This window comes from Ambystoma mexicanum, chromosome 1q, assembly GCF_040938575.1.
Source record: "Ambystoma mexicanum isolate Mex_15411 chromosome 1q, UKY_AmexF1_1, whole genome shotgun sequence".
Classification (NCBI taxonomy): Eukaryota; Metazoa; Chordata; class Amphibia; order Caudata; family Ambystomatidae; genus Ambystoma; species Ambystoma mexicanum.
In genome coordinates this window covers 602,224,480-602,249,867 of record NC_090922.1, presented here as the reverse complement: position 1 = coordinate 602,249,867, position 25,388 = coordinate 602,224,480, and the positions used below count along the sequence as shown (strand labels likewise).

The 25,388-nt window shown below is 46.2% G+C and overlaps 1 protein-coding gene across 1 annotated transcript in view; it reads left to right on the top strand.

Moving 5' to 3' along the window:
- Positions 1-25,388, top strand: part of COP1 (COP1 E3 ubiquitin ligase) — a 1,876,694-nt gene that overhangs the window by 1,807,407 nt on the left and 43,899 nt on the right. The window contains exon 19 of the mRNA XM_069641145.1: positions 17,018-17,062. Coding sequence (XP_069497246.1) covers positions 17,018-17,062 — 45 coding nt within the window. The remainder of the gene's footprint in view (positions 1-17,017; positions 17,063-25,388) is intronic.

The window sequence follows — 25,388 nt, the reverse complement described above, 5'->3', positions numbered from 1 at the left end:
AAGAAGTGCAAGCCATGTTCCAGAAAGGGGAGATCAGGCTTGTTCCCCAGCGGCTCTGGGGCTCCGGAGTCTATTCAAAATACTTTCTGGTCAGAAAAAAGACAGGGGGTTGGAGACCCATCCTCGATCTATGCTGTCTGAACAAGTACCTGAAGTCCCAAAAATTCAGCATGGTCACGTTGCAGCACGTGCTCGGCCAACTGGAGCAAGGGGATTTCTTGACGTTGTTGGATCTAGAGGATGCGCACTTCCATGTCTCCATCCACAGGAAACATCAATTGTTCCTACGGTTCGTGGGACAAGGCCAACGCCACCAGTTCAAGACCCTACCATTTGGCTTAAAGGAGGCCCCACAGTGTTCACAAAATGCCTGGCCTAGGTGGCGGCCCATCTGCGTCTTTAGGGCATACACATATACCCATACCTTTACGATTGGCTGATACGTACCCGCTCCTGGGACCTGGCCGACAAGCACACAGAGACCGTCGGGCTACTAACGGAGGTGGGGTTCTTCGTAAACTATCCGAAGTCCTGCTAAACGCCATTGCAGAACGCGCTGTTCCTCTGCGGCTAGCAGCCTTTCAAGGGAAGGTGCAGCAACCGTCGTCAGCAAAGACGGCCACGGTTTGGGCCATCAAATTGTTGCTGGGCATTATGTCCTGCATCTAGCTTGTCCGTCTCTACATGTTGCAGATGCGACTCCTACAGAAATTCTTGGATGCAAGTTGGATACAAGTGTCTGGGAGTTTTGCGGACAAGATCACACTCAACGAGGAGTTCCGGTGGGCGATAGAGTGGTGGGAGGTGTGCTCCCACATCGGTCAGAGAACGGGATTTCAAACCCTGCCATGCTAGGAGACTATCACCAAGGACGCCTCTCTGGAAGGTTGCAGGGCTCACACCGGATGTCTACACACCAGAGGTCTTTGACTTCCGGAAGAGAAGGATTTTCACATCAACATCCTGGAGTTACGGGTAGTGTTCTGGGCCCTCAAGTCTTTCCTACCCTCTCTGAAGGGCAAGGTGGTGAGGATCACAGACAACATCACCACCATGTTCTTCATCAAGAAGCATGAGGGCACTCGATCCCCAGCGCCCTCCAAGGAAGCTCAGGGATTGTGGCACTGGGCCATCAGACAGTGGGATGTTTCTCGTCCCGCTCCACCTGATGGGTGTCAAGAACACCATCGCAGACTGCCTCAGCAGGGAACTGCATGCCAGCCATGAGTGGGAGCTTTGTCAGGATCAGGTGGACCATTTGTTCGTTAAATGGGGCAGAACTCTGATCGATCTTTTTGCCACAGCAGTGAACTCCAAATGCCAGAAATTTGCCAGCAGATTCCACCAACCGAGGAGCCTGGGGGACGCGTTCTCCTTCCCGTACGGGAGTCGATTTCTGTACGCCTTTCTCCCGTTTCCTCTCCTGCTACGTGTGATCAACGCACACAGACAGTGTCAGTGCAGGATGATACTCATCACCCCTCCATGGCCCAGACAGATTTGGTATCCGGACCTACTCAGCCTGTCGGCTTCGCCTCCAGTCAAGTTGCCGGTTCTTCCGGATCTGCTCGCCAGAGAGGAAGGCGCAATCCTTCATCATGACCCAGGATTCCTGAACCTGAAGGCCTGGCTACAGCAGCCTTAGAGTTTGGGGGTTATGAGCTGCCAGCGGACGTCAGAGAGGTCCTCGCCAAAGCCAGGGCTTCTCGATACTAAAGTGCTACGGCCATAAGTGGAAGCGTTTTTGTATGTGGTGCCGGTCACAGAAGATTACTCCTCTGAGGGTCACAGTCCACAGATTCTTCCCGATTTGCTTTCCTTGGCAAAAGCTGGTCTGGCTCACGTGCCCATCAAGGTACATGTGGCGGCCATCTCACGCTATACCAGATGCCCGGGAAGATTCTCGTTGTGGTCCCACAGACTTGTAAAGGAGTTTCCCAAGGAACTTTTTCGATCTATGCTGCCGGTGAAGCCGCCTGCTCCGGCATTGGAATTTAACGTAGTCCTGACGAGACGTATCCACCTTTCAAACCAATGCATCAAGCCCCACTCAAGTTTCTCTTGTGGAAGACAGCATTCTTCGTGGCCATCACCTCAGCCAGACGAGTGGGTGAGATCCAGGCCCTGTCCTGCAAGCAGCCATATCTGACTTTCCGATAATCAAGAGTGGTGCTGCGTACGCACCCATCTTTCATGCCGAAAGTTCTGTCGGAATTCCACCTCAATGAGCCTTTGGTGTTACCTGTTTTCTTCCCAAAACCTTTGTTGCCGGTGTAGAGGACCTTGCATTCACTGGATGTTTCCTGTGCTTTAAAGTTCTACGTTGCACGCACAAAGAGTTTTGGAAGACTTCTCAATTGTTTGTGAACTTTAGATCTGTGAATAATCGGAAGGCCTTGCCTAAGACTTCCATCTCAAGATGGTCCTCCAGCTGCATCATGCACGGTCATTAGCTGGCTAACCAACCTCTGCCGGGCCGCCCGAGAGCCCACTCCACCAGCGTGATCGCTGCGACGACGACGCTCCTTTCTGGTGTGCCCTTGCTCAACATCTGCAGGGCTTCCGCATGGAGGTCCACAGTTCTACTGCGTTGACAGGGATTTCATGGAGGAGTCAAGAGTCACCAGGAGGTGAGTCTGTTCCAGGGGTAAGTGTTGATTACTTCTGTTGAGCCTTGCCCCCTCCTGTGGTTGTGTAATGTGTACTGCTGTGTATTCGTTATACATGAACATGTGAATCCATGCCAGACCCCATGCCGAACAAGGTTTCAGTTACTTACCTGTAACTATTGTTCTCCAGCATGGGTCTGGCAGGGTTTCACATGCGAACCCTCCCTCCGGGCCCCTCTGTGGCTCTTCTTGGTCATACTGCCACTTTACATGCTTACTAAATGTGAAGATGGCTGCCAGAGGCGGGGCTTAGGGAGAGGACTGTCATTGGATGGGGGCAGTATGACCCAGAGGACAGTAATTGGTTTAGAGGAGAAATACAGTTTAAAGGTGAAGGTGAAACTGTTTTTTCTTTTGCTGAGAAATCCCACACTGATGGGGAATATTCGTGAGCATGTGAATCCATCCCAGGCACATGCTGGAGAACAATAGTTACAGGTAAGTAACTTAAACCTTCCGCTCCTTCTCTCTTCTTGCTCCTCAAGCATAGACTTCTCTTCCCCCGGACATCCAGGAAATAGTACACAGATTGGTTCAAAACCAAACTAAAAGCCTACCTCCTGGCCTCCGAATTACCCTTTTAACCTACCTCTCATCTGCCTGCAAGCTAACCTTTTTCCATTGCCTCTAACCTGCTTCTGTCCCTCACTTCCTCTGCCTCCACTCTAGCACCGCATCCATGATGGTCACACCCCGAGCACAGCTGGTCATACCGCCTACTTGCCTAAAAATGTTCATTGCCCTTAATGTGTGTCTACTTATGTATTGTCCCCGGTGACTGTTCCATTTAGTTCCCTCCACAACTTCGTCAGAATGTCCCCCAAACTCACTGCATTGTAAGAAGCTAACCGCTTCCCGTCAAATCTGATTTCTTATCTATTGTATGTTCTTTTGTGATCAAAAGAGTATTGTTCCTCTTGTATATAAATAAATATGACATTACAAAGAACACTGACAATAGACTATAAGAATTGTTGGCAGAGGGAGCAGTGAACGTGGCATTGTGTACATTTTCTTCTTTAAAAACAAATGCATGTGCACCTGCATTTTTTACATGCAAGTGGTAAGCAATGGTATTGTACAAAAAGACTATCTAAACGGTCGCATGAACAAAAAGTTCTAAAAATGCTACCACCAAAGGTTCGAACACAAAAAGTTTGAACCTTTGGTGGTAGCATTGCAGGTAAGTTTAAAAAATAAAAATAAAAAGACTGTGGGGGTGTCCTCCTCAACACCCTGCTCACTATACCACACAGTATCACTATACAACCACACAGTATAGTGAGCGGGGTGTTGCGGCGGACACCCCTGCAGCACACACACACAAATAAAAAAATAAATAAAACAAGGGGCTGCAGGGGTTTCCCCCGCAACACCCCGCTGCCTATACTTACTTTACAGTATAGTGAGCGGGGGTTGTGGGGGAAAACCCTGCTGCCCCCTTAAAAGAAAAAAAAGAAAAGGACCCTACCACGCCGGTTCCCGATCATGGAAGTGAAAGGGAACTGGCGCTGCAGGGACTCAGCGTGAAGAAAAATGTAATTGGGATTTGTTTACGTTGGGGGTGGGTGTGGGTGGGGGTGTGTTGAGGGTGTGTGGTGTGTCATGGGTGTGGTGTGGGTGGAGGTGTGGGTATGTATTTGTGTTTGCATGAGAAAGGTGCAAACATTTGGTGGTTCGCACCTTTCTCGTGTGAACCTTCCGGCCGCGGCAAAATCAGCCGTGGTCGGATCACGTAGATCTGTAAGCAATGGCAATGAGCACATGGCAGACAGACAGCCATCCCAACACAGCCAAGCCTGCGTTAACCATTACTTTGGGCGGCAGGTTGTTGGCGGCTCGGACGGCCTGCCCACCTGGGATTCACTGTCGAAATACGAACTTGGTTTACTAGAAATCCAGAGAGTGACACGTTTAGATGTAGTTTAGATGTAGGTCTGGTTATCAAAGAACAAGCTATCAGTTAAGAAGACAGTACTCCTGCAGGAATTCTGTTTAATGAGAGCAAGAATGAGATATCAACAAAAAGGGGGTTATCAGGTGCACTTAGGTTTAGCATAATTGGTAGAAGTAATTTGAAATAATTTTGAGATCCTCTGGCTAAACAGGTAGAGCAATGGAAGGCCTTTTGGCATATCTTGGCGGAAGGGATGAATTTTCGAACATTAAGCATTGAATCTATAAGCACGCGTGTTTGAAATACTCATACAAGCAGAATTTAGAGAGGGAGATTAGGGAGACTTTAAGAAAAATATAGTTGGGAAGCCACTGACTTGCAAAAGAGTTTTTTGGCATACATATTATGGCCCGCAAGGTTGTTTATTAGCGCTTAGGTAGACATTTCTTTAAAAGTGGATTTTTTAAAGCAAATTGAAATTCCTTAAGAAATCAGAGTTTTGCTTCAAGGCTCAACTAGCCGTCATTCTTTCAGAAAATTTAGTAAATGCGGATGCAGAGCTACTCTTCAGAATATGAGATACGATCACTGAAATGGAAGTATTGGTAATACTATACTTTACACCAACAGGTAATGATGCACAGCTGGGGGAAAGATTATCCATGCAAAGTAGGGCATAATGGGAGTAGAATCCCAGTAACATTTATTCAATTAAAACTGGTTAAAACATTTGAATGAATTTTCTTGCTGTTCTCTTTACCATAAAGCATTTTGTTTTATGGTTCTTGGATCTTATACAGAAGAACATTCTGTGGAATTCACAGTGGCAAGAAATACATTGGTAGAAGTTAGATTTAAAGTTTATCAAGAGAATGAATGTATTCATTGGAAGCCATAACTGCCTCACGTATGAAAAGCAAACTGAATACTCTGATGTATTTGTTTTGGAGGAAAGTTGAGAAGTGATTACTTCAATTGCACCATTGCATGCTTAAGCTTTAAGATTAGCCAGTATTTGTCAATTTTTACAATTTTAAAGGTTTGAATCCCTTTATACCACATTTCTTTGAGAGAAATGCGGGGGAGACATACCAGTCTTCAACCCACCATCTACCTCTATGCATTAAAACATTTGGGTAAAATAATGCAGTAATAAAATTCGAACTTTCGAAGTCCGAGCAAAACACATGAATTTGTTAAATGTCAATGATAGTGTATTGTTTGGCTTTCAGTATAAGAGCTATGCCACTCGTACCAAGACTTTAAGACACCATGACACCCCTCCTGCCGGGTGTCTTTCACGTTTGTCTCTTGTATTCGCTGTATTCTGTATTTTTTGTATTACAATGTAACTAGCGCCTGGATACCCAAGGGTTCATTGTGTTGCAAAAAATACAATAAATAAAATCTGTACAAAGTGGTGGATAATGGAGGGTTTAAGGCAGGGTCATATGTTTGCGTTTCGTGAGAAAATACCATAATGAGAAAGTAATATTCATCTACAAACTGAGCTTTGGCAGTATACTAACTGACCTAATAAATGGAGATTGAAATGTGTGCCTTTACCATGTTTAACGGTGTACCCAATTTGATGTTGATATCATGTGTGTACATGTTTAGTCTGCTAGTGTCAACAACCAAAGTATCACATGGAAGCCATTATTGGCCTCCTCTCAGCCAATCAGAATGCCTGGAATGCAGTCAATAACTAATAAGTAAGAAAAGCATTTATCTGCAGTCAAGACACTGGAACATCAAATTTACCAAAGTAATAGCTAAAGCATGGAAAAAAATGTCACTTCCACTTTCTGTGACAGATGGCCTGAATGAAGCACAAAGTCTTTCTCCTATTTCAAGGTTTTTTACTTAGCACACACAGTAGCTGTGGGGTACTTCTTCACAATGTCAATCGGATTGCAGAACAGACAGGCAAGGGTGGCAACACAAATGATATACCAGCTGGAGAAGGGGTTTGGGAAGTGGCGCTAGGCTGGCCCCCTCTCTCGCAATTGCCACCAGTGCCCCCTCCTTAATGCAGGGTCTGTAATGGGGTTAGTGCTATTGGTCTGACACACCTACTGTCATCAGTTTCCTTATACTTGAGGTGGATCCCCTGAGAAGCTTGCTGTCTATATTCCTCAGGGACTTTCTAACTAACGCTACTCTGCTTGTTCTAGAGGGTGGTGTATGTGTGCCTACTGATCTTATCATCCCCTCCTCTCTATTGGTCTACTCTACCCCCTACTCTCATCCATCCTACTAACTCTGCCTATCTTCTCTCCCTAACAGCTCTTAGTCTATTTTCTCCCGATCACTCGCATCTTCTCTCTACCTTCTCCACACTACTGCGAGCCTTCCTGCTGTACTATTACCACCACTACTTTTTGCATAATTACCACTATCGCTCTAAATAACTAGGACCAACAACCTAACAGTCTCATAGACTCATAGATAGAGGTTATTATTGCTTGGGAAAAAGTGCCTTCCCCAACATATGACACTCCACTTCACCTCAGGTCATAACTTGGGAGATGGACATTATCTCACAGTAATAACCTCTCCCTTCATATTCAAAACTACAATGTGGCATTACAGACCAGGGGAAGAGGGCTGCACTTGTGTTTTAAGCCCACATCCAAGTTATGGGCCTGAGGTGAAGCTGACGGTGCATAACATTTAAGGTATTGTGCATGGCACACCACTAATACATGGGGCCTCATTACAAGTGTGGTGTTCCGGAAGCAAGGGTGCTGGTAAGCTCACTGGCACCTTTGTTTCCGGACCGCCACACTACGAGTCTGTCTGCCGGGGCTGCTCCGCCCACTATGTCTGACCCTGCCGGCGCATTGGCCCCGGTAGGCATAGTCGTCCCGGAAGCACCAGCTCTTTTGGCAACGGTGCCGGGGCTTCCATCTCCCCACTCCCATAGAGTCCCATAGGACTCTGTGGGAATGGGGACTTCCAAATCCGGCGCCTGACTTCCTGCGCCGCCGGGACTTGTAATGTCCCGGTGGCACTGGGAAGTCAGGCGCTGGGCTCAGTGTTACGTGGTTGGCGGCAACCCGCTTTTATTTTGCGCCCTCAGGAACATGCTTTTTGTTCATTTTGATGACATGCCCAAGCACGCAAAGGCCTTGGGCTTAAAGCCCTGTGTGGATTGCAGCCGACAAATGTCAGTTTATGACCCCCCATATGATCGGTTTATACTGCCTTTTGGAGGATCACGACACCCAAGACTGTGGTTCGTGCCAATCCATGCACCCTAAGGCCCTCCGGGAGCGGGAGCACAACATTTTACCTTTTTCCACACGGAAAAATGCAACTCCCACGGGATCTTGGTCGAGGTTGCAGGGTGGTGAATGTCTGTCAGACGCCAGATCCTAAAACCGCAATTAGAAGAAAAAGAAGCAAGCAAGAACCACTAATCGATAATTTAGGTACTTACACAGTAAATGCTAATACTCATTAGATTAGTGTGGTGTAGCAGCATGGACCAATGACAACAGACTCCGTCCCCTATGAGCCTGACATATGTAACTAATTAAATTCAAGGTCTGTCCAATGCGCCTGCCACTCAATCTCTAATACAAACAATTAATGTAACTCATTGATTCATCCAACTCCGTATTTATTACAGTATAATGATATTTTGAGAATGTTCTCGGTCTTGGCACAGCTCCGGTCTCCAGGCGCAGGAGTGGCACGAACCAACCACCCCCTCCACGGTCTAGGCTCCTGCAAGACTAGGCTTATGCAGGCATCCGACACCCAGGCGGGGAAAGAGGGTTAGGGAATCATTGGTTGTACAGGAAATGGTACTTGGGGTAACCGGAAAGAGGGTCCGGAGAGGGGAGGTGGATAGGCAAGGGGACATAGGATAGCAAGACAATTAACAATTATACACACCCAGTCTGAAAACCATACAATGCATGCACATAGTACAACCAGGCTCCAAAGCGAGCCAAAGAGAGACTTATCACTGCGGTGAGTGCAGGCCTCCTGCCTGCGCACTCTCAGGTCCGGTGTCAGGAGCAATTCAATGCTGCAAAGAGAGCTTGAGTTATTATCCTGTGGGTGTCTCCTCACACACACATAGCAATGCTCATGCAGCTGATTAGTGACACCTCCCCATGTAAGCCCACTTGCTTTAGGCTGTTTCCGTATTAGTTTTGCATGCAGCCGTGATTGGTTAAACACTGTTTATGCAGAAATATAGCCGCACGTGGCTCCGCTGTAATGGGCGACCCTGTGTTAAAAATCACACATGGTTGTGCGGATCGTTGATGTGTTGCTAGCCGCGCGTGGTGAGTAACGACTTCCTGACGAGTCGTCTAATGCCGGTCGCAGCTTCTCTAAACAACACGCGTGGCTAATTATATATGCAAATAACATGCACTGCTCTAGGAGTTGTTGTGCCCGGGATTGCCCCCTCGCGCGATATTGGTTTGTTGCTAGGAACGTTACTGCATGGGTAACTTAGCTTCTCTGGAGCAGGAGTGACTCGACACTGTGGGCGACGCCCCCTGCATGCACCCTTGGCAGCGTGATAAGCTTCTTGAGCGTTCGCTCCTCAATGCTACTTTGCTGCTTTGCCAGCGTTTTTCCCTGCGCTTGTTTGGGTTCCCCAGCACTAGCGCTACTTAGCTTAGGTGGGCGAGGGGCCTGAAGTAAGGTTGTCTGGGGCGTGGCCCCTCGTGCTGCTTCCCTTGCTCTGAGCTCCGGAGAACACGTCTGCTTCAGTCGGACGTCTGAGCACAAGCCCTGTGCTTTTGCTCTCGCGCACCCTACCCATCGTGGGTGGAGTTTTGTAGTTCTTGGCCCGGTGACTGCTGGGAGAGGTGGTCTGTAGGCTCCTTTTCCTGCAGAAAGGACACAAAAGCCTTTTATAAGGCTGGATTCCTTTCTTTGTATGTTTCTTTTTCCTGGTGTTTTTTGTTGGTCTTTGTCTGGGGCCCGCAGGAGGCCTCTTTACACATAACCCCAGGTCCTGCAACCTCACAGGTCTTGCCAACACATGTTTCAACCTTAAGGTCTTCATCAGGGCTGGTACATATCAACATCAATGTAAATCTATAAATGATTCCAAGAAGAAATAAGATAGTTATTTAAAAATAATTGTGACTAGAAATAGTACTGACCAGAGAGTGGCTCAGCGATGTGTTACACAGCAGGGGAACAATAAAAGAAAAAATAAGAAAAAGGTAACAGAGTAAACCATATATATTCATGTATGTAAACATATATATTTTATCACAATGCTCCCACCAATGTGGTTAGATAAACATAGTGTTGAGTGACAGTAGGTACTACCCAGATACCATGCATCCATGTGTCCACCACCACCACCACCACCACCGTATAATTGTAAATCACCAAAACATTACAGATATGTCAATAAGTTAAAGTGCATAATTCAAGTAACACCAATCAAATGTATCAATAACTTCACAATTAGTCAGCCTCCTACTAATTAATTTAGGGGTGACATCCTTAAATCTCACCGTAGCTCAAAAATATCCAAGATCAACTTCCACTTCATTTAAATTAATCTTTTAAATGACACCTTATAATCTTCTCTCGTATGTACTTGATACATGACCTGTAATTCATCAAAAAGGTCCAGTTAAGCATTTAGGGATTACTCTCCCATGAATAATTTTAGCATGGCAGTATCCGGCCACCTGAATTGGTTGCGCAGCATGCGCTTCACTATGAACTTTCTTACCTTTCAACCGATGTTCAAAGTATGACAAGTCTGCGATATTTCTAATATTTTCAAACTTCCACTTCACAGATTCCAGTAATTAACAGTTATCACAATCATATTCCACAACCACCTCTAGGTATGGATTGTTACAATTACTGAAATATATCAGCACACCAATAGCCAAATACTAACTCGCCATGAATCAACCGAACAGTCGCAGGCTGCGTAATAAATAAGCCTATCCACGCTCAACCATTACACATGTTAATCCAAACACATCACACATTATACTTACTATATCGTGCTCCTGATAGTGAAAATCAAGCAACCTCATCTCAACCTGCAGTGATCGGCTCCGCGCCGACATTGTCACTTTGTTTATAGTGTTGCCATGGCATTGGACGTCGGCGTCCGACATCATGCATATTCACTAACGCAACACATACTGATCCAAATAGAACTAGCAGTCCTACATGATTACTCCCAATCTGTATGTGCTTGTCATTAATTGCCATCATCTGTTATTCACATTCTATAACCACAGAAGGCTTAAATATGTATTTTATTCAAGCAAGCACTATACATGTATCTACCTTCTCTTGCTTTAATTGTCTTATTACTTATCGCTGCTGTCACAGCAGAGAACAGCTCAACTGTCAGCTAGACACACTATTCTAGAAGCTCTGATGTCCTGTACCCTCTATTAAAGCGCTAGTCAAATAAATTCCGCCAATCAGCTAGACATACTTCCATTTTCAACCCAGGGATTGCCGCAAGCCTTGCCCAGACCTGAAGTTCAGTTTAAACTTGAACATACTGGATGAAGAGGTTAAAAGAGAAACATTGCTGCCTTTTTAATGTGACAGTTGAGGCCCTAGTACTAACCGCCTGGGAAAAAACATTGGCTAGTCTCCTCGGACCTGGCTTTTCTTTCCAGCCATGCCTCCTCCTCCCAAGAGCATGGTGGTTCAAGCTGCGACCACCACCCTTTCTCTGCCAAGCAAGAGGGTGGATGCATGGGGAAAGATTTTCACCTTGGGTAGTCTTGCCCTAAGAGTCTCCTTTGCCCTTGCCAAATGTTCCTTTGGGCTTTGGTCTGCAGTGAGCGGTGCATGTGAACACCTCCCAGAAGGGGGAGATAAAAGAGGGCTTTGAAAACATGGTCCATGTGACAGCAAGGATTCCAGTCAAATCCTTCATTCTGGACTGGACACTGCTGACTGCATGGGGTGTGCAATGCCTATGGGCACGGTCATCACAAGACACTTGTGAGAACATCTGGGTTTGCAAGTGAAGCTCCTGGATATGCCCTTTGATGGACCTAACCTCTTTGGAGCAAAAGCTGACCATTCTTTGCAGAGTTTCCAGTCTTCTAAGATGACAGCCAAATCCTACAGCAGGGCTGTTAGACAACCACCAAAACAAGCCAGCAGAGGTCATGGATTTCTATGCCCCTCGAGAGATAGGGCTGGCTTCCCCAAATAGACAACAAGGCCTTCACTTCCCTGGGGGTAGGGGTAGAGGTAGAGGTACTCTGAGAGGTGGTATTGCCTCTTTCACAGCCCCCTTCCCCCACCGCCAGCTCCCAGCACAGAGACATTGTCAGGAACACTTCCTCCACAGGTAATCAGAGATGGAGAATTTCCCAATTCCGCTCAGAATGGTTCAACACCACGTCTGATGCTTGGGCATTCAAGTCGTTCAACAGAATTATTGTCTCCATTTTCAACACCCTCCCAACCACTCACTTTCAGTAACGCTCTGCCTCTTTTAGGGAAGCTCGCCAGCCCCTGACAAATGACTCAATTTAACTGGTACCACGCTTGGAACGAGGAAAAGGGTGGTATTGGACTTATTTTCTGGTTCAAAAGGACTAGGAATTGCTTTCCAACCTCGATCCGAGGCTGCTGAGATTGTTTCTGCGCAAGGACACATTCAAGATGATTACTCTGGCCCAGATCCACCAAGCCCTCAATCTGCAGGACAAGTTGGTGTCCATGGACCTTCAGGACGCATACTTCGATGTGAAGCACAAGTAGTACCTGAAGTGCATTGTGGGCTAATGTCATTACCAGTCCAGGTTCCTGCTTTATTGTCTTTCATCAGCAACCAGGGTGTTCACCAAGCAGCTGGCATTGGTGCGGGCTTGCCCAGGAGGGAGGGCATTCATGTCTCTTCCCTATCTTGGTGACTGGCTTGTCCGATCCTGCTGCCCTGACCAGGGTTGGCACGTTTGTTCTGTACATACAGCCTGTTGCACAGCTTGGGCTTTTCCCTGAACTTCAAAAACTCTCGGGTTTCGTTGTCACAGTCCCTCCGAGTTATCGGAGTGGTCTTAAACACTCACCTGGGCAGAGCATTTCCACCTGAAGAATGATTGCCGAACATCTGTCAGGTGGTATACATCCTGCAATCCCAGGGTCGAATTCCTGCCTCATCCGTCCTGCTCTTGCTGGGTCTCAGAGCATCCTTCTGGTCCCAAAGGCCCATGAGCTCGCTTCTGTGGCTCCTCTGTTGCAAGTGATCTCAACTTCAGGGCATATGTCGGAGCTTTTGCAGGTTTTGAGTTGGCTCACCTTGCCGGAAAGGGGAATGTCAGAGCGGATGCCTATTATGTTGAGAAAAAACTGTCTAGTCCCTAGTGTGCCAAGGAAGGGACTTCCATGGCTTCTCTAATTAAACAGTGATTTAGTTGAAGTAAGGTTTTTCCACCATGTCATACTATCGGCATCATGTACACTGTGTACAAGGATCAGGAGTGTTCTACTGTTGACAGAATTTCTTAAAAGTCCATTTGAAAGGTTTAGTCAAAACATTTCCCTTGCTTTCCTAATGACTTTAGAAAATATCCCCAAATTACACTTTTGCCATTCCATTTGCTTCGGTGGAGGGTGGTATGCAGTTAATTGCGCCTTTTATACTCCGCCTCAGTGAACCTATCTCTTGCAAGAGCTTCCATGCTCTTCCACTGCCTGTGAGACATAAGTGGGACAAGGGATACATCCAAATGGTCTTCCTGTCATTTGAGCTGCAGTGCAAAATGCTGGGAAGTGATTTAGAGAGGGATGCTCGAGTTGAGACAGTAAGATCATTGGCCAGCAAGCCCAAAGGTTGCCGCAGTTTCTGGGAAAGAAGCACAAATGAACACAGAACTGTCATTTTTCCAAGGTGGGTTGAGGTTTGATAATGATTGTCACTCAGGGGAAGTGCCAACTATAGACATGGGTAGGGGGGAGTCGCCTCACTTGCTCTAGCTGGAGGGTGGGTATCTGCATAGGAGGAACTTGTGGGACGTGCCGTGATTTCTAATCGATTCCCACCATCCAAATATTCATCATCTTAGTTCTAGCTTTTCCCAGCACCAGATGTCCTTGGAAAAGGTTTCAGCCACCAGTGCTGTTGGACACCTTCAATGCCAGATGTGACATCTGGAGCAGTGTACGTGGAGTCAGACATGCCCTATGATTTAATTTCTTTTTTTCTGTGCATGAAGTATGCTGCTTCTTAATACCACATAGCTCTTGTATCTTTTGATTGTCATGCCTAGTAGTCTTCAGGCCCTAGACAGATTGCTTGAGACAAATGTTGGTGTTGGACCCCCATAAAGTATGACTTTCTTACCTCAAAGAAGAACATGACAGAGGATTGCAGATCCTGCCAATCCATGCATTCCAAGGCCCTATGGTAACGTGCCGCAAAACTCTACTTCCTCCACAAGGTGACTGCTATGGCACTGGCGAAGTCGCTGGTGTTGGATCCTTATCCGAAAAGGGTCTGATCCTTTCAGGATCTACCTGAGGCAGAAAGCTATTCAGAGAAGCACAGGGAGAAAAAGCACAGAAGGGTGATCTCTCTTTCCCAGCGACTCCAAGTCTCGCTTCACTTCATTTTCCTTAAAGACAAGGAGTTGTCGATCCCACTCCAGGGTTGATGGCACCCAGAAGAAACACCACCTACTCCGGTACCTATTCCCATTAGTTCCTCCACCCTGGAACATTGGCAATATTAAATGCTTAAATCTTTGCCTGCGGCTCAGCCCTACAGACTTCGGCCTCCATATTGGTGGTGGAGCAAGGGCCCACGTCACTTGTTGCCGGTTGACATTGGCACCTCTTCGGCCAACATCACCATGCCTTTTGGCTCTATTCTAATCAGGAGATTGCTCCTCTCCTATGCTGATAGGCTGTGCCTTTGGGCGGTACAGCCTTGGTGCAGGATCCAGTGTTAGCAGCTCCTTACTAGAATATGCTCTTGTTTCCTGCATTCACTTTATTTCAAAGATGGGACTGAACTTTGATGAGGAAGGCGACCGCATTCCTTTTGCCCTTGAGCAGCTTGACTCCGCCGAGATGGAGAGCTTGCCTGAGGAATTCTCTATGCAGGAAGAGAGCCTGGCTGAACTGGCTTCTGACCTAAAAGAGGCCAGTGGCTTAGACACCTCTCCAGAGCTTGACTTTATACAGGCCTATAGCAAACCGCATGCCTCTTACCCAAGGGCCATTGCCAAACGTGTGCAGACTCTTGGACTGTCTGTTCTCATGAAGTCAGTGGCCCAATTTGTCCTGATCGTCCTGGAACAGGGTCTTCCGAGATCCTGCTTCTCTTCAACCCTGTGTTGCTGTCCCTATTGTAGCTGTCTGGCAGAAATCTGCCTGCGTTCCATCTGTGGACTGTGACCTTGCAAAAAAACATAATCAGGCTCCCTCAGATCCAGGATTTCTCTCCACTCACCACAGACCTAAGAGCACAGTGACACAAGCCTCTACTGTGGGTGCACATTTGGCTGCATTTCCTTCTTTGGCCCCAGGCGGGCAGAGTAAAATATTGGACACCATGGCCTGCAAGGTTTTTGCTAGGGCTGTCAATTCCACCTGCGCCTTAGCCGAGTGACCCATGCCCTGTAGGCAGTTATCTCTGAAGCAGAGAATATTTGCTGACCCAAGCGATCAAGGATTTGTACACCTCTTGTGTCAAACAATTCAGTTTGCTCTGGAAATGGAGGGCTGTATGTTATGTGAAATGGACACGGGTTCTAGCTTGCTTAGACATTCCTGTTTGAAGACTTTGGTGTTCAACCCCAATGTCCAAGCACAGCTTCTGGACATACCCTTCTGCAACAGCCTGTTTGGGACAAAAGCTGAGAAGGGCTTGAAGAGGTTGAAGTCCTCCAACTCCACGGCTAAATCATTAGGTTTAGCTGTTCAACACCCCACCCAGGGGCCATTCTTTTTAGGCCCTTCCCTCTTTTGCCCAATGTGGTAGGGGGCAGGCGTTATTTGATAAACCGGCTCAGAAGCATTTTTTGACCACAAGAGTAGAATTCGAAGTGCCCAGAGAGGTCCCTCGCTGTCCCTTCAGCAACCTCCAGTCCAAAACACCACCTTTAATTTGGACTTTGTTCATTCTACCCCAGTGGGGGGAGAAGGGGTGATTGTCCCCGTTCCTCAAGGAGTGGGAAGTGAGAGAGCATCACCTCTAACGTTTGGGCCTTACAGGTAAAATCTCATGGTTACAGTCTCCTGTTAATCCCTCGCCCACCTGACTACCATCCCTTTTCCTACTTCGAACTCTGTTATTAGAGGAAATCCGTAAACCTTTGAGAAACTGCCACCGAGCTGGTGCCTGCTTCTGGACGAGGGAAGGGCTTTTATTAGTTATACCTTTTGGTACCACAGAAGGGTGTGGGCCTGTATGGTTCTGTAGGCCTTGAAACTGTACCTGTGCGTGGACAAAGTTCAAATGGTCACCTTGACCCAGATCCTCAAGGCCCTCGAGCTGCAGGACTGTCTAATGTCACTGGACCTTATCCAGGTGGATCATCCTCTTGTATTTCTGTGCCATCTTATGGCAGGAAAGTATTGCCTGAAGGTCTTGTTGCGCATTTATTCTAAGGCCTGGCTGCTTACTCTGCTTTGTAGAGAGGTATCCCTCTGCTAGACATCTGTCAAGCAACTAATGGGTTTCCCGGCACCCATTTGCCAACCATTACTGCCTGGATTCCTTGTCAGATCAGGATGCTTGCTTTGACTGTGCAGGCCCCCTAAGTTTCTTGGAATAGGTTGTGGTTTCACCCTATCCTGTACCCTTCCAGGTTTCTGTACTGCTGTGAGAGTCTTTCTAAGATGAGGAATGGATAGGAGAAAGGAATCCATTAGAAGAACAAATTACTTGCCCTTCAGTAATGTTGTTCCTGATCGATTAGTCCTTCTCCCTCACAGATTTCTCAACACCCACTGCACCAGCCCCTCTTGGGAGATAGGTCATACGCCAACTGCTCTTCCGAAGTTCCTCAGATGTGAGTGCTAGGGAAAAGGTGGTGGAACCGAGGTCCTAGGGTGTGGCTGGCTCCATATATTAAGCACCGGGCATCATGTCTGGTGTCATAGGTACTCAACAGAGCCAATCAGAGCCCATGCAGAGTTGTGTACCACCCCTGTAAAAACCTTGTCGAGGACAGCTGGTGCCGGGAGAGGATATAGATTGAAAATGAGGAATCTGTGGGAGGAAGGACTAAACCATCGGAAAGAGCATAACAGGGAGGTACGTAATGTGTTCTACATGGTGGTAAACACCCTGGTTTACAGCCTTCTGGGAAAACTATATGATGAGATTGTTGCAATTAAATTACATGGATTCAGGGTATGTTACCCAACAATCACTCGCATTCAGCATGTATTTTTATTATGTCTCTGAGGCACCCAAAATATCTAATTATGTCCTGTTTTGTTTTTGTTTCTCTTTCAGGAATCCAATGTTCTGATTGCTGCTAACAGTCAGGGTACAATTAAGGTGAGTTATATTGTCTGCTGTCACAGGTTAAGGACTTGAGTCAGCCATCAAGTGGAAACAAGGTCATGCAGGATGTAGAGGCACAGGGAAGTCATTAGACAAGGCTGTCACCCAGTCTGATGCTTGTCGCGTCAAATGATATATTAACTGCTGCTGGCTCCTTTTCTGAAGTATAGAGAGCACAGAGAAGAAGCAAGCAAGAAAGATTGGCTGCTGAGAAGATTAAACAGGAGGATGGGAAAGTGGGTAGGGGTGGTTTGAGAGAGTATTGAAGGGGCGCTCGAACAGAGGACACAGAACCTTAGTGGAGGGCTGTGGCAGATGGCTATAATTGTACTGGAGGTCGCACCACAGTAAATTTGTATTTTTGACAGTAAGCACGGGGAGCTGAATGTGGGATGCAAAAAGGTTGCAATTGTTTTATGATGCTTGTTTGGCCAAAGAAATGGTGTGCTAGGTAGGGAGCAAGACTACATTCACTTGGTCGAAAGAATGGAAGATTGAACCAATCCATTTGCCTTTTGTTAGAATTCATAAAGTATATGAAGTTTCATGAAATTGTTAAGGCTCTGCCCACAGACGTGATGTGGTTTTCCAGGATGATACATTAATGTAATGTAATGTCTGCCAATACCCCTTCAGACCTGAAGTGATTATTCACAGATTTCTTAATCCAGCCATATAATTTCATTTATTTTAATTTATTTATTTATCACACGCCATAGCCCACAGGCATCAGAGCGCACACAGAAAAAAAAGACATACAACACGTACTGGGAGAAAAATAAACAACCAAATCGATCAGTTAAACAGTGTAGTTTTCCGGCATCTACGGAAGGTTAGCAAATTCACTTCCATCCGTAAGTCTACTGGCAACTTGTTCCAAGCCAGCAATTCCTGTACTGGAAAGAAGCGACCATCACCTCTTTTACCCTTGGCTTTTGTACAGCTTAAATACATAGTATTGCTTGACTGGGTGGTTTGTCACAATTTATATTGAGCCAAACTTTCATGTAAGTAAGAAGGGGCCAGCCCATAAAAACATAATTTCTATGTATGGATAAATGTTCATTCCTAGAAATGTTTTTAATGATTCAGACAGCGTCCTTCTGAAAGGTCTGACGTTTTTAATACAGTTTTTGCTGGCACCACTTAATAACGCACTACAATAATTGGTCCTAAGCATTATGGTTGCTCTAACCAGCATCTCACAATTTGTATTGGAGTACATATGGCTTGACCAGTCTTAGCAATCTTAAATGGTATTGTGTTTTCTTTACCAGGTTGGTCATGTGAGCATCAGCTCCAAGAGGGGGTTCAAAAACGACTACCAGGGTCTTGACCTTATTGGACACCTTAATGTGATGGTCTTCAATAGAGAAACCTGAGTACTGTGTTCCCAGCTTTGCTCTTGTTTGTGATGACCCGAATATGAGGAACTAATTTTTTGTGCCATTAAGGCATAGCCAATTAGATGACATCCAGGCTTGCATTGCCTCATATGTGCTGGAGATCTTATCCTTATCTTTAGCATAATCCCCACTCAGCTCAATTATAAGCTGAATGTCTTCAGCATAGTTAGTGAACTGAGTTCCCATGTTCTCGAGTAGGTCGCATAGTGATCGAATGTAGACATTAAAGAGCGCCGGCGAGAGGCATGCACGCTGGGGGTACACCACGTTATTGGTGCTGATTCCAATGCAGCATCCCCCCAACAGATTTTAGATTTTCTATTTTTGAGAAAAGATTTGATCTTGTTATAACTTCTCCAGAGCAGTATCCTATATCGGAAAGGGTTACAATAAGCCTCTCATGATCCACAAGGTTGAAGGCTGCTGATAAATCCAATAGCATCAGCAGCAGCCCGCCTTACTTCTGTCAACAATGTTCAACATGTGGGTTTGTAGGTCCACCAAGGCGCACTCTGTGTGTAAAAATGTCCCTGAAACTGCATAGTAGCAATTTTATCAACTATTTTTTTTTTTAAACGGGACATTTTGTATGAGATCTTGACCAGGTTTTTTGATGAGTACTGACTACCAAATTTTGTATGCTATCTGGTACAGTGTTATGAGAGAAAGTGGCATTGACAAAATGTGTGAGAAACAGAGCAAATAATTCAGTATTACTTAAAATAATCATAGAGGGGATAGTGTCGCCCAGACATGTTGTTGGACGCATCTTCCCAAGTATAATTGGGTTAAAAACAAACATTGGTTTAGCCGCTTGTAACGAGTAATTCTGCAATGGCCTGATTCAATCTCATCTGCAAAGGCCTGTTGAACCTCAGAGCAGTACTTGTAGGGGTAAATGAGTCCAATTGTGCATAAGATTTCTCTAATTTCCTTAACATATGAAAACGTTTTTTGGTGTCATTACCGGATTTATTGATTTGTGCATTAAAACGTTTTTTTTTTGTCTCATTTATCTCGCTCCTATATAGTTTGTCGAGTCATTTCCAGATGGTCCTGTTTTCTTCAGTCCTGTCTTTTCCCCCAGTTACGTTCAGCTCTTCTCTTTTTCTGTTTGATGTTGGTTAGGGCAGGAGTATACCAATTCTGGGTATAAGATCTTTCTCTAATTTACTTGGATTTCATAGGAGCAACTTGCTCTATTAAATCATGCAAGACTTTATCATAGTTGGATGCTAGCACATGTGGTTAATCAGAATCTGAAGTGGCATCCATCAACCTGGTCATACAACCTTCCAGATCACCTTTGTGATTTGTATTAAAATTCCTACTAGTAAACATTTTTAACACATCTTTTTTTTCCGCTTAATTGATGGTTAGCGTAAGTTTAAAATTGGCAAAGAAATGATCTGACCATACACATGGCTTAACTTCCAAGGGGCTTAAATGCTACTTTCTGGTCGCCACCGAGTCTAGTACCTTACCCTTATTGTGGGTAGGTTCTTTGCTGTGAATAATATCAACGTTCCGAAGTGACTGCTTTAAGAGCATAGCTTCAGTATCCACGACTTTACCCAACCATCTATTAAAGTCTCCCAGTACTATTAGGTTTATTCAAGGAGGCTAGAATGTTAGTTAACAAATGAAAGTGGTCTGCCACTGAAGGATTGCGCCACACATGAATTTTTTCCAAGTCACAAGACTCTATTCTTGGTTTCAGAGTCACAAAGCCCTTTATTCCTAGTTTACACGTGTTTCGGCTGCTCAAGAGCCTTTCTCAAAACAAATGGGGCAATAGCAGAAAAGTCATATTCCGTCCTATTGCAATAGTCCCGGGTAAATACCTTGAGTACCTTAGATTCAGGTTCCTCGCGTCGTTTTAGCACATTGTGCAGCCGAAACACGTGTAAACTAGGAATAACGGGCTTTGTGACTCTGAAACCAAGAATAAAGAGTCTTGTGACTTGGAAAAAAATTAATGTGTGGCGCAATCCTTAAGTGGCAGACCACTTTCATTTGTTTTCAAACCAAGGAGGTAGGGGATTGGTTCCTCCAACTTTTGGCCACACGGATGCGACATGGCTGAAAAGCCCTAATAATTTAAGGTCGTCAACAGAAGAGGTTGTACCAACACACATCCCCAAAAAAACTTTCTAGAATGTTAGTTACTTCCTCACTAAATGTGGGTGTCTAATTTGGTGAGCGAAATACCAGCATTATATTAATACACTGATTAGGGCACAGGGTCATCTTCAAATGTATTATTTCACATCCCTCGCAGGCAATTTGAACCTGGAAGAGACTGAGCTCTTTCCTTGCTAACATGGCAATCCCTCCCTGCTTTATTATTCTCCTGGTTTTGCCCAAAAAATGTGTAGCCCTCAGGTGTAGCTAAATCAATATTCAGACCACTGGGGGTCCTTTAACCACTTTTCTGTGATGGACATGACATCTACCTGATTGTGAGTAATGTAGTTACAAATGTTGGTGGCATGTTTGTCCATAGAATGAGTGTTAAGTAGTGCAATATTTAAGATTTAATCTCCTGCCACTACTTTATTTGTGCACATACTTAAACATGTTTTATCTGTTAGTGTATTGTGTACATGAGGGTCAACTAACAATACATTATCGAGAATATCTTCCAAAGATATGCTTGATATGGAGTTTACAGACGTTTCCTCTGTCTGGGTATCAGAAGTATGCATATTTACCACCTTAGATGCATCAACTTCCTTGATCGTTCTATATGACCCAATATCATCAGGAATAATCAAAGTGTTCACCTCCATGGCTGATTCGGTTGCATAGCATTTTCCCTGCCCCTAAATCACATGTAATAATGTCAGAGTTCAGTTTGCTTTATTTTAGTACTATTGCTCTACGCGTTAATCTCTGTGCTGCCAATACTGTATTTAATCTGAGATCCATGCTCGTAATTATACGTTTTAATATGTGACAACAAACAAGAAGTGTCACTTACCGTTCAGCACTTCTCAATGTTCCAGACAGCGGGCAGTCAGCGCCAGCGCGTCTCCCACAGACTTCCTGGGCGCTGACGCGCCTGGCAGCTAAATATGCGAGCGCTCGAGAACTGCAAATTTGATGGATCCTGTAGTTCCGAGCACACACTAAGCAGATGGTGCACAGAAAGGTTTGGCAATTTACGCAAGGCACTCCCAGGGACTCTACCTGTTAAAGTGCAATTAGTAGTTTCAAATATGTATAGACGCAGTTTTAAAACTTCCCAATGAATTATCAAAAAAGCGGCAATCAACTACCAGGTCACCAAGATAATAATCCAAGATAATAATAACCGTAGGCTCTCGTCTATGTTTAGTGCTAGCTTACTTTTAAGCAAAAACTTGCTGTACTTGTAAAATTAGAAGAACAATACAATAGCCTTAGGTAAGCTCATATTACTAGTGTCTTCTGGCCACCAAAAAGAAACAAGAGGGTCCGCACTGCTGTGGGTTTAATTAATAATTAGTTCGAGTAACAAGTTATTTGTCAGGGTGTACTACAAAGGTTTAGGCTGTAACAGACTCTGAAAGCAAACAGGGTAGTCTGATGATTGAGAAACCATAAAAAATATTTAACAAAGAAAGTTGTGTAAATAATACATAAACAACTAAACATAAAGCAATATAACAAACATATAAATGCATTTGTTCGATGGTCAGAAGGTTAATAGTAAAGAGACACCAAACACAAAAACATAAATGTAGGTTTTTCTTCAAACTTTTGAACAAAGTAGACAAAAGAGAATTCTAAAAGAAACTGGACAACAAACTCAGAACTCAATACATTGGTTGCACTGGTTGCAGTGCAAAGGGAACTGTACTATTTTCTACATACTTGCACTCACCCATATTTTCAGGTGACAGGATGCCCACATACCGTGTTGCAGGCAACCAGAGACAACTGGTGCCAGTGTTTAAGATTCCAACACAGTTTTCCTGCACTACATGAAACAGTTGTTTAAAAACCATGCAAGAATTAACCTGCCCTAAAAACTCGCTTTGTGTTGGCAAAGTGTGCCAATTTATAAAAATACATTTCTCCATGAAGATCCCATAGGGCATTTATGCCAAAACCCTGTTCAAGGGTTCAAAGCAATCATAGAGGGTAAGTTGATAATATTTACATTTCCCTGAGAAAGGTAAGAGAATCCAAACGCCTTCCATTTGAAATCTTCAGGCAATTGTGGACTGCCATGCGCAAGTTAATGTTATTGCGCAAATAATTAACTGATGCATATGAATCACAGCATTTATGAGAATGCTTCCACATCAAGCAGAACCATAATTAAATTGTTTAGTTGGGAGGACACATCAGGGCCAGTTCCAAAACTGCAGACCAAAGCACTAGAACTTCTCTGATTTTTCTCAGGCAACAGGAATGCCTGAATAGGATCTACATACTGGTGCTAGAAAAATGTTTGACAGCTGGGTTGGTTAACTTTATTTCAGTGGATGATGTAAGGCATAGAATCACTGTGCTTGGTTCAGATTAGGAACCGGACCTGACGGTATTACTATATCCTTCTAGAAATGGTTTGTGTCCCGTGCCTGGTGCTTCTCTCTCTTAGACTAGTGGTCCACACTAATCTTGAGTCCTGCTCTGCTGTCTTCACCCACTCTGAGTTCTGAAGAGATTTGAAACTTGTAGTTAGCTTCTGTCATCCGGAATGGAGACGGCTCATTGCTGAGACCTCATGCAGCCTTTGACTGTTGTCTCAGGGATATCTTTGTTTTGGGGCTTGGACCTCGCTGCTCGCTCCTGGTGCCTAGGTCCACTTCTCCAGCATGGGGTCTGGCATGGATTCACATGCTCATGAATATTCCCCGTCGTCAGGCTGGGAATCCTCGGTAAAGAAAAAATCAGTATCAGTTTTGTTTCTGATCTGTCTTTCTTAGTAGTAACCAATCACTGGTCTCTGGGTCATACTGCCCCCAGCCAATGACTGCCCTCTCCCTAAACCCCTCCCCTGGCAGCCATCCTAAGATTTTTACCGCACGTTCAAGTGTTGGGAGTCCTAGAGCTTTTACTGTGTTTTGCGATTTTTTAAAGAGTTTAATCTCATTTTTTTCAGTCAATTGAGCCTCAAGCTCCATCGTTTCTACTTCCGATCAACGGGGACCTGGTTTGGGATTTTCTACGCCCCTCAAGGGCGAGGTCTTCGTCGAGTATGCTTCTTGGAGGATTCCAGAAGACCTTGAGGTCTACCCCGTAGACATGGCCCAGGACAAGGGAAGCTTGACGCCCGGATCCAAGCTGTTCAGGAACGGCCCTGGATGCAGATTGCAGAATGTGTTAAAGGAGGACGAGCATTCTAGAGGCCTCTACTGCCTTCACGAAGACAAAACGCACGTGGAGAAGGAATGTGCGTTTTACAAGAACATGTCGAAGCAGACCATGAGGGATCGGTGGATCCGCCTCACCAACTGGCTGGAAGGAAAGAGCCCAGCGGTAGTTGAGAAGAAGAAGAGGTCCGAGCGGTCTTCCAAGTCCTTTGAGGGCGCTCCGGTGATGGGGGCCCAACAGAAGGCTAAGCGCCGCGGTCACCGGGAGCGTCTAACGGTCAGGCTCCTCGGCTGCCAGGTAGGGTGCACTTTCACCGACGCCATCAACCACGAGCCAACGCTCTGGCTCGGGGAAGAGAAAGTCGGAGATCCCGGGTAAGCTTCTGGAGAAGCCCCACTCGATCCCGACAGAAGCAGCCGAGAGGGAGCGAGACGGTGTCCCTTCCCCCAAGGTGAAGGCCTCAAGCACGCCAAAAGTCGTGAAGACCATGATTCACCCGGCTATGGCCTCTATCGAGGGAGTCGTGGCGGCCCTGGCCTCGGGGCCCAGAGTTTCCCTGCCACCACGGAGGGAATCCTCTTTTCAGCCTATCGATAAGACCCCTGTGAAGACCCCAAAGGAAAAAGGAGGGGCCGGTGGCCATCATGGACATGGATACAGCCTCTGAGGAGGAGCTGGTTGAAGTCGTACAAGGCCTCAACAAGAGGTTTAAGGAGGTCCGGTCCCACGGGAGGAATCCCGGGGAGGCGGACTAAGAGAGCGACAGTGGCGCCGACGAGGCTCCTGGGGAGGAGGAGCAAACGTCGCAGCCAGTGCCCGACAACTCGGGGGCCATTTTTATGGCAATCCAAACCTTATGCATGGAGATAAGGACGAGGTTGCCTCCACCCCCAACTGACGACCCAGCAGGACCGGGCCCATTGGGAAGCCCTCCAAACAAGCGGAGGAGAGTTAATTCCCCCCCGCGCCTTTCCAGCCCTTACGGCCCGCTCAGCCTTCATCCCCTTCCCCTGATCCTAGGGATGACACGGGAACAGATGCAGCCACGACGGGGACGGATGACGACGGTGGTGACGGGATGGGCCTTCCATCACCACCCCCTTGGGCCTGCATGTCCGACGAAATTGGCTCCTTCCACGCCATGATTTCCAGGGCATCCAAGCTTTTCCAGCTCTACCCCGAAGAACAGAAGGCTTCTTCTATCAACGGCGCGAGGCCAAGAGGAAGACTGTCCTCACAGTGCCGTTGCTTGACGACATCTGGGACGAGGGACTTGCTCTCCTGAAGAACCCGTCCATGACGCCTGCCAAGAGGGATCGGTACGAGAAGAAGTACCGAGTCCCCGATTCCGCCCCTTTGTGCCTCAGGGCGCAGCCGACCCCGGATTCGGTTGTCTCGGCGACGGCCAAGAAGAAGGCGGCGGGGGCGACGGCTTCAACTTCAACCTCCCCACCTGACAGCGAGGGAAAGAGACTGGACGCCATGGGACGACGAGTCATCTCGTCCGCGACCACATCAATTAAGGCGGCCAAAGCCCCAGCGATTGTGGCCCACTACGACAGAGAGTTGTGGTACAAGATCGCCCCCCTGCTGGACTTCCTACCGGA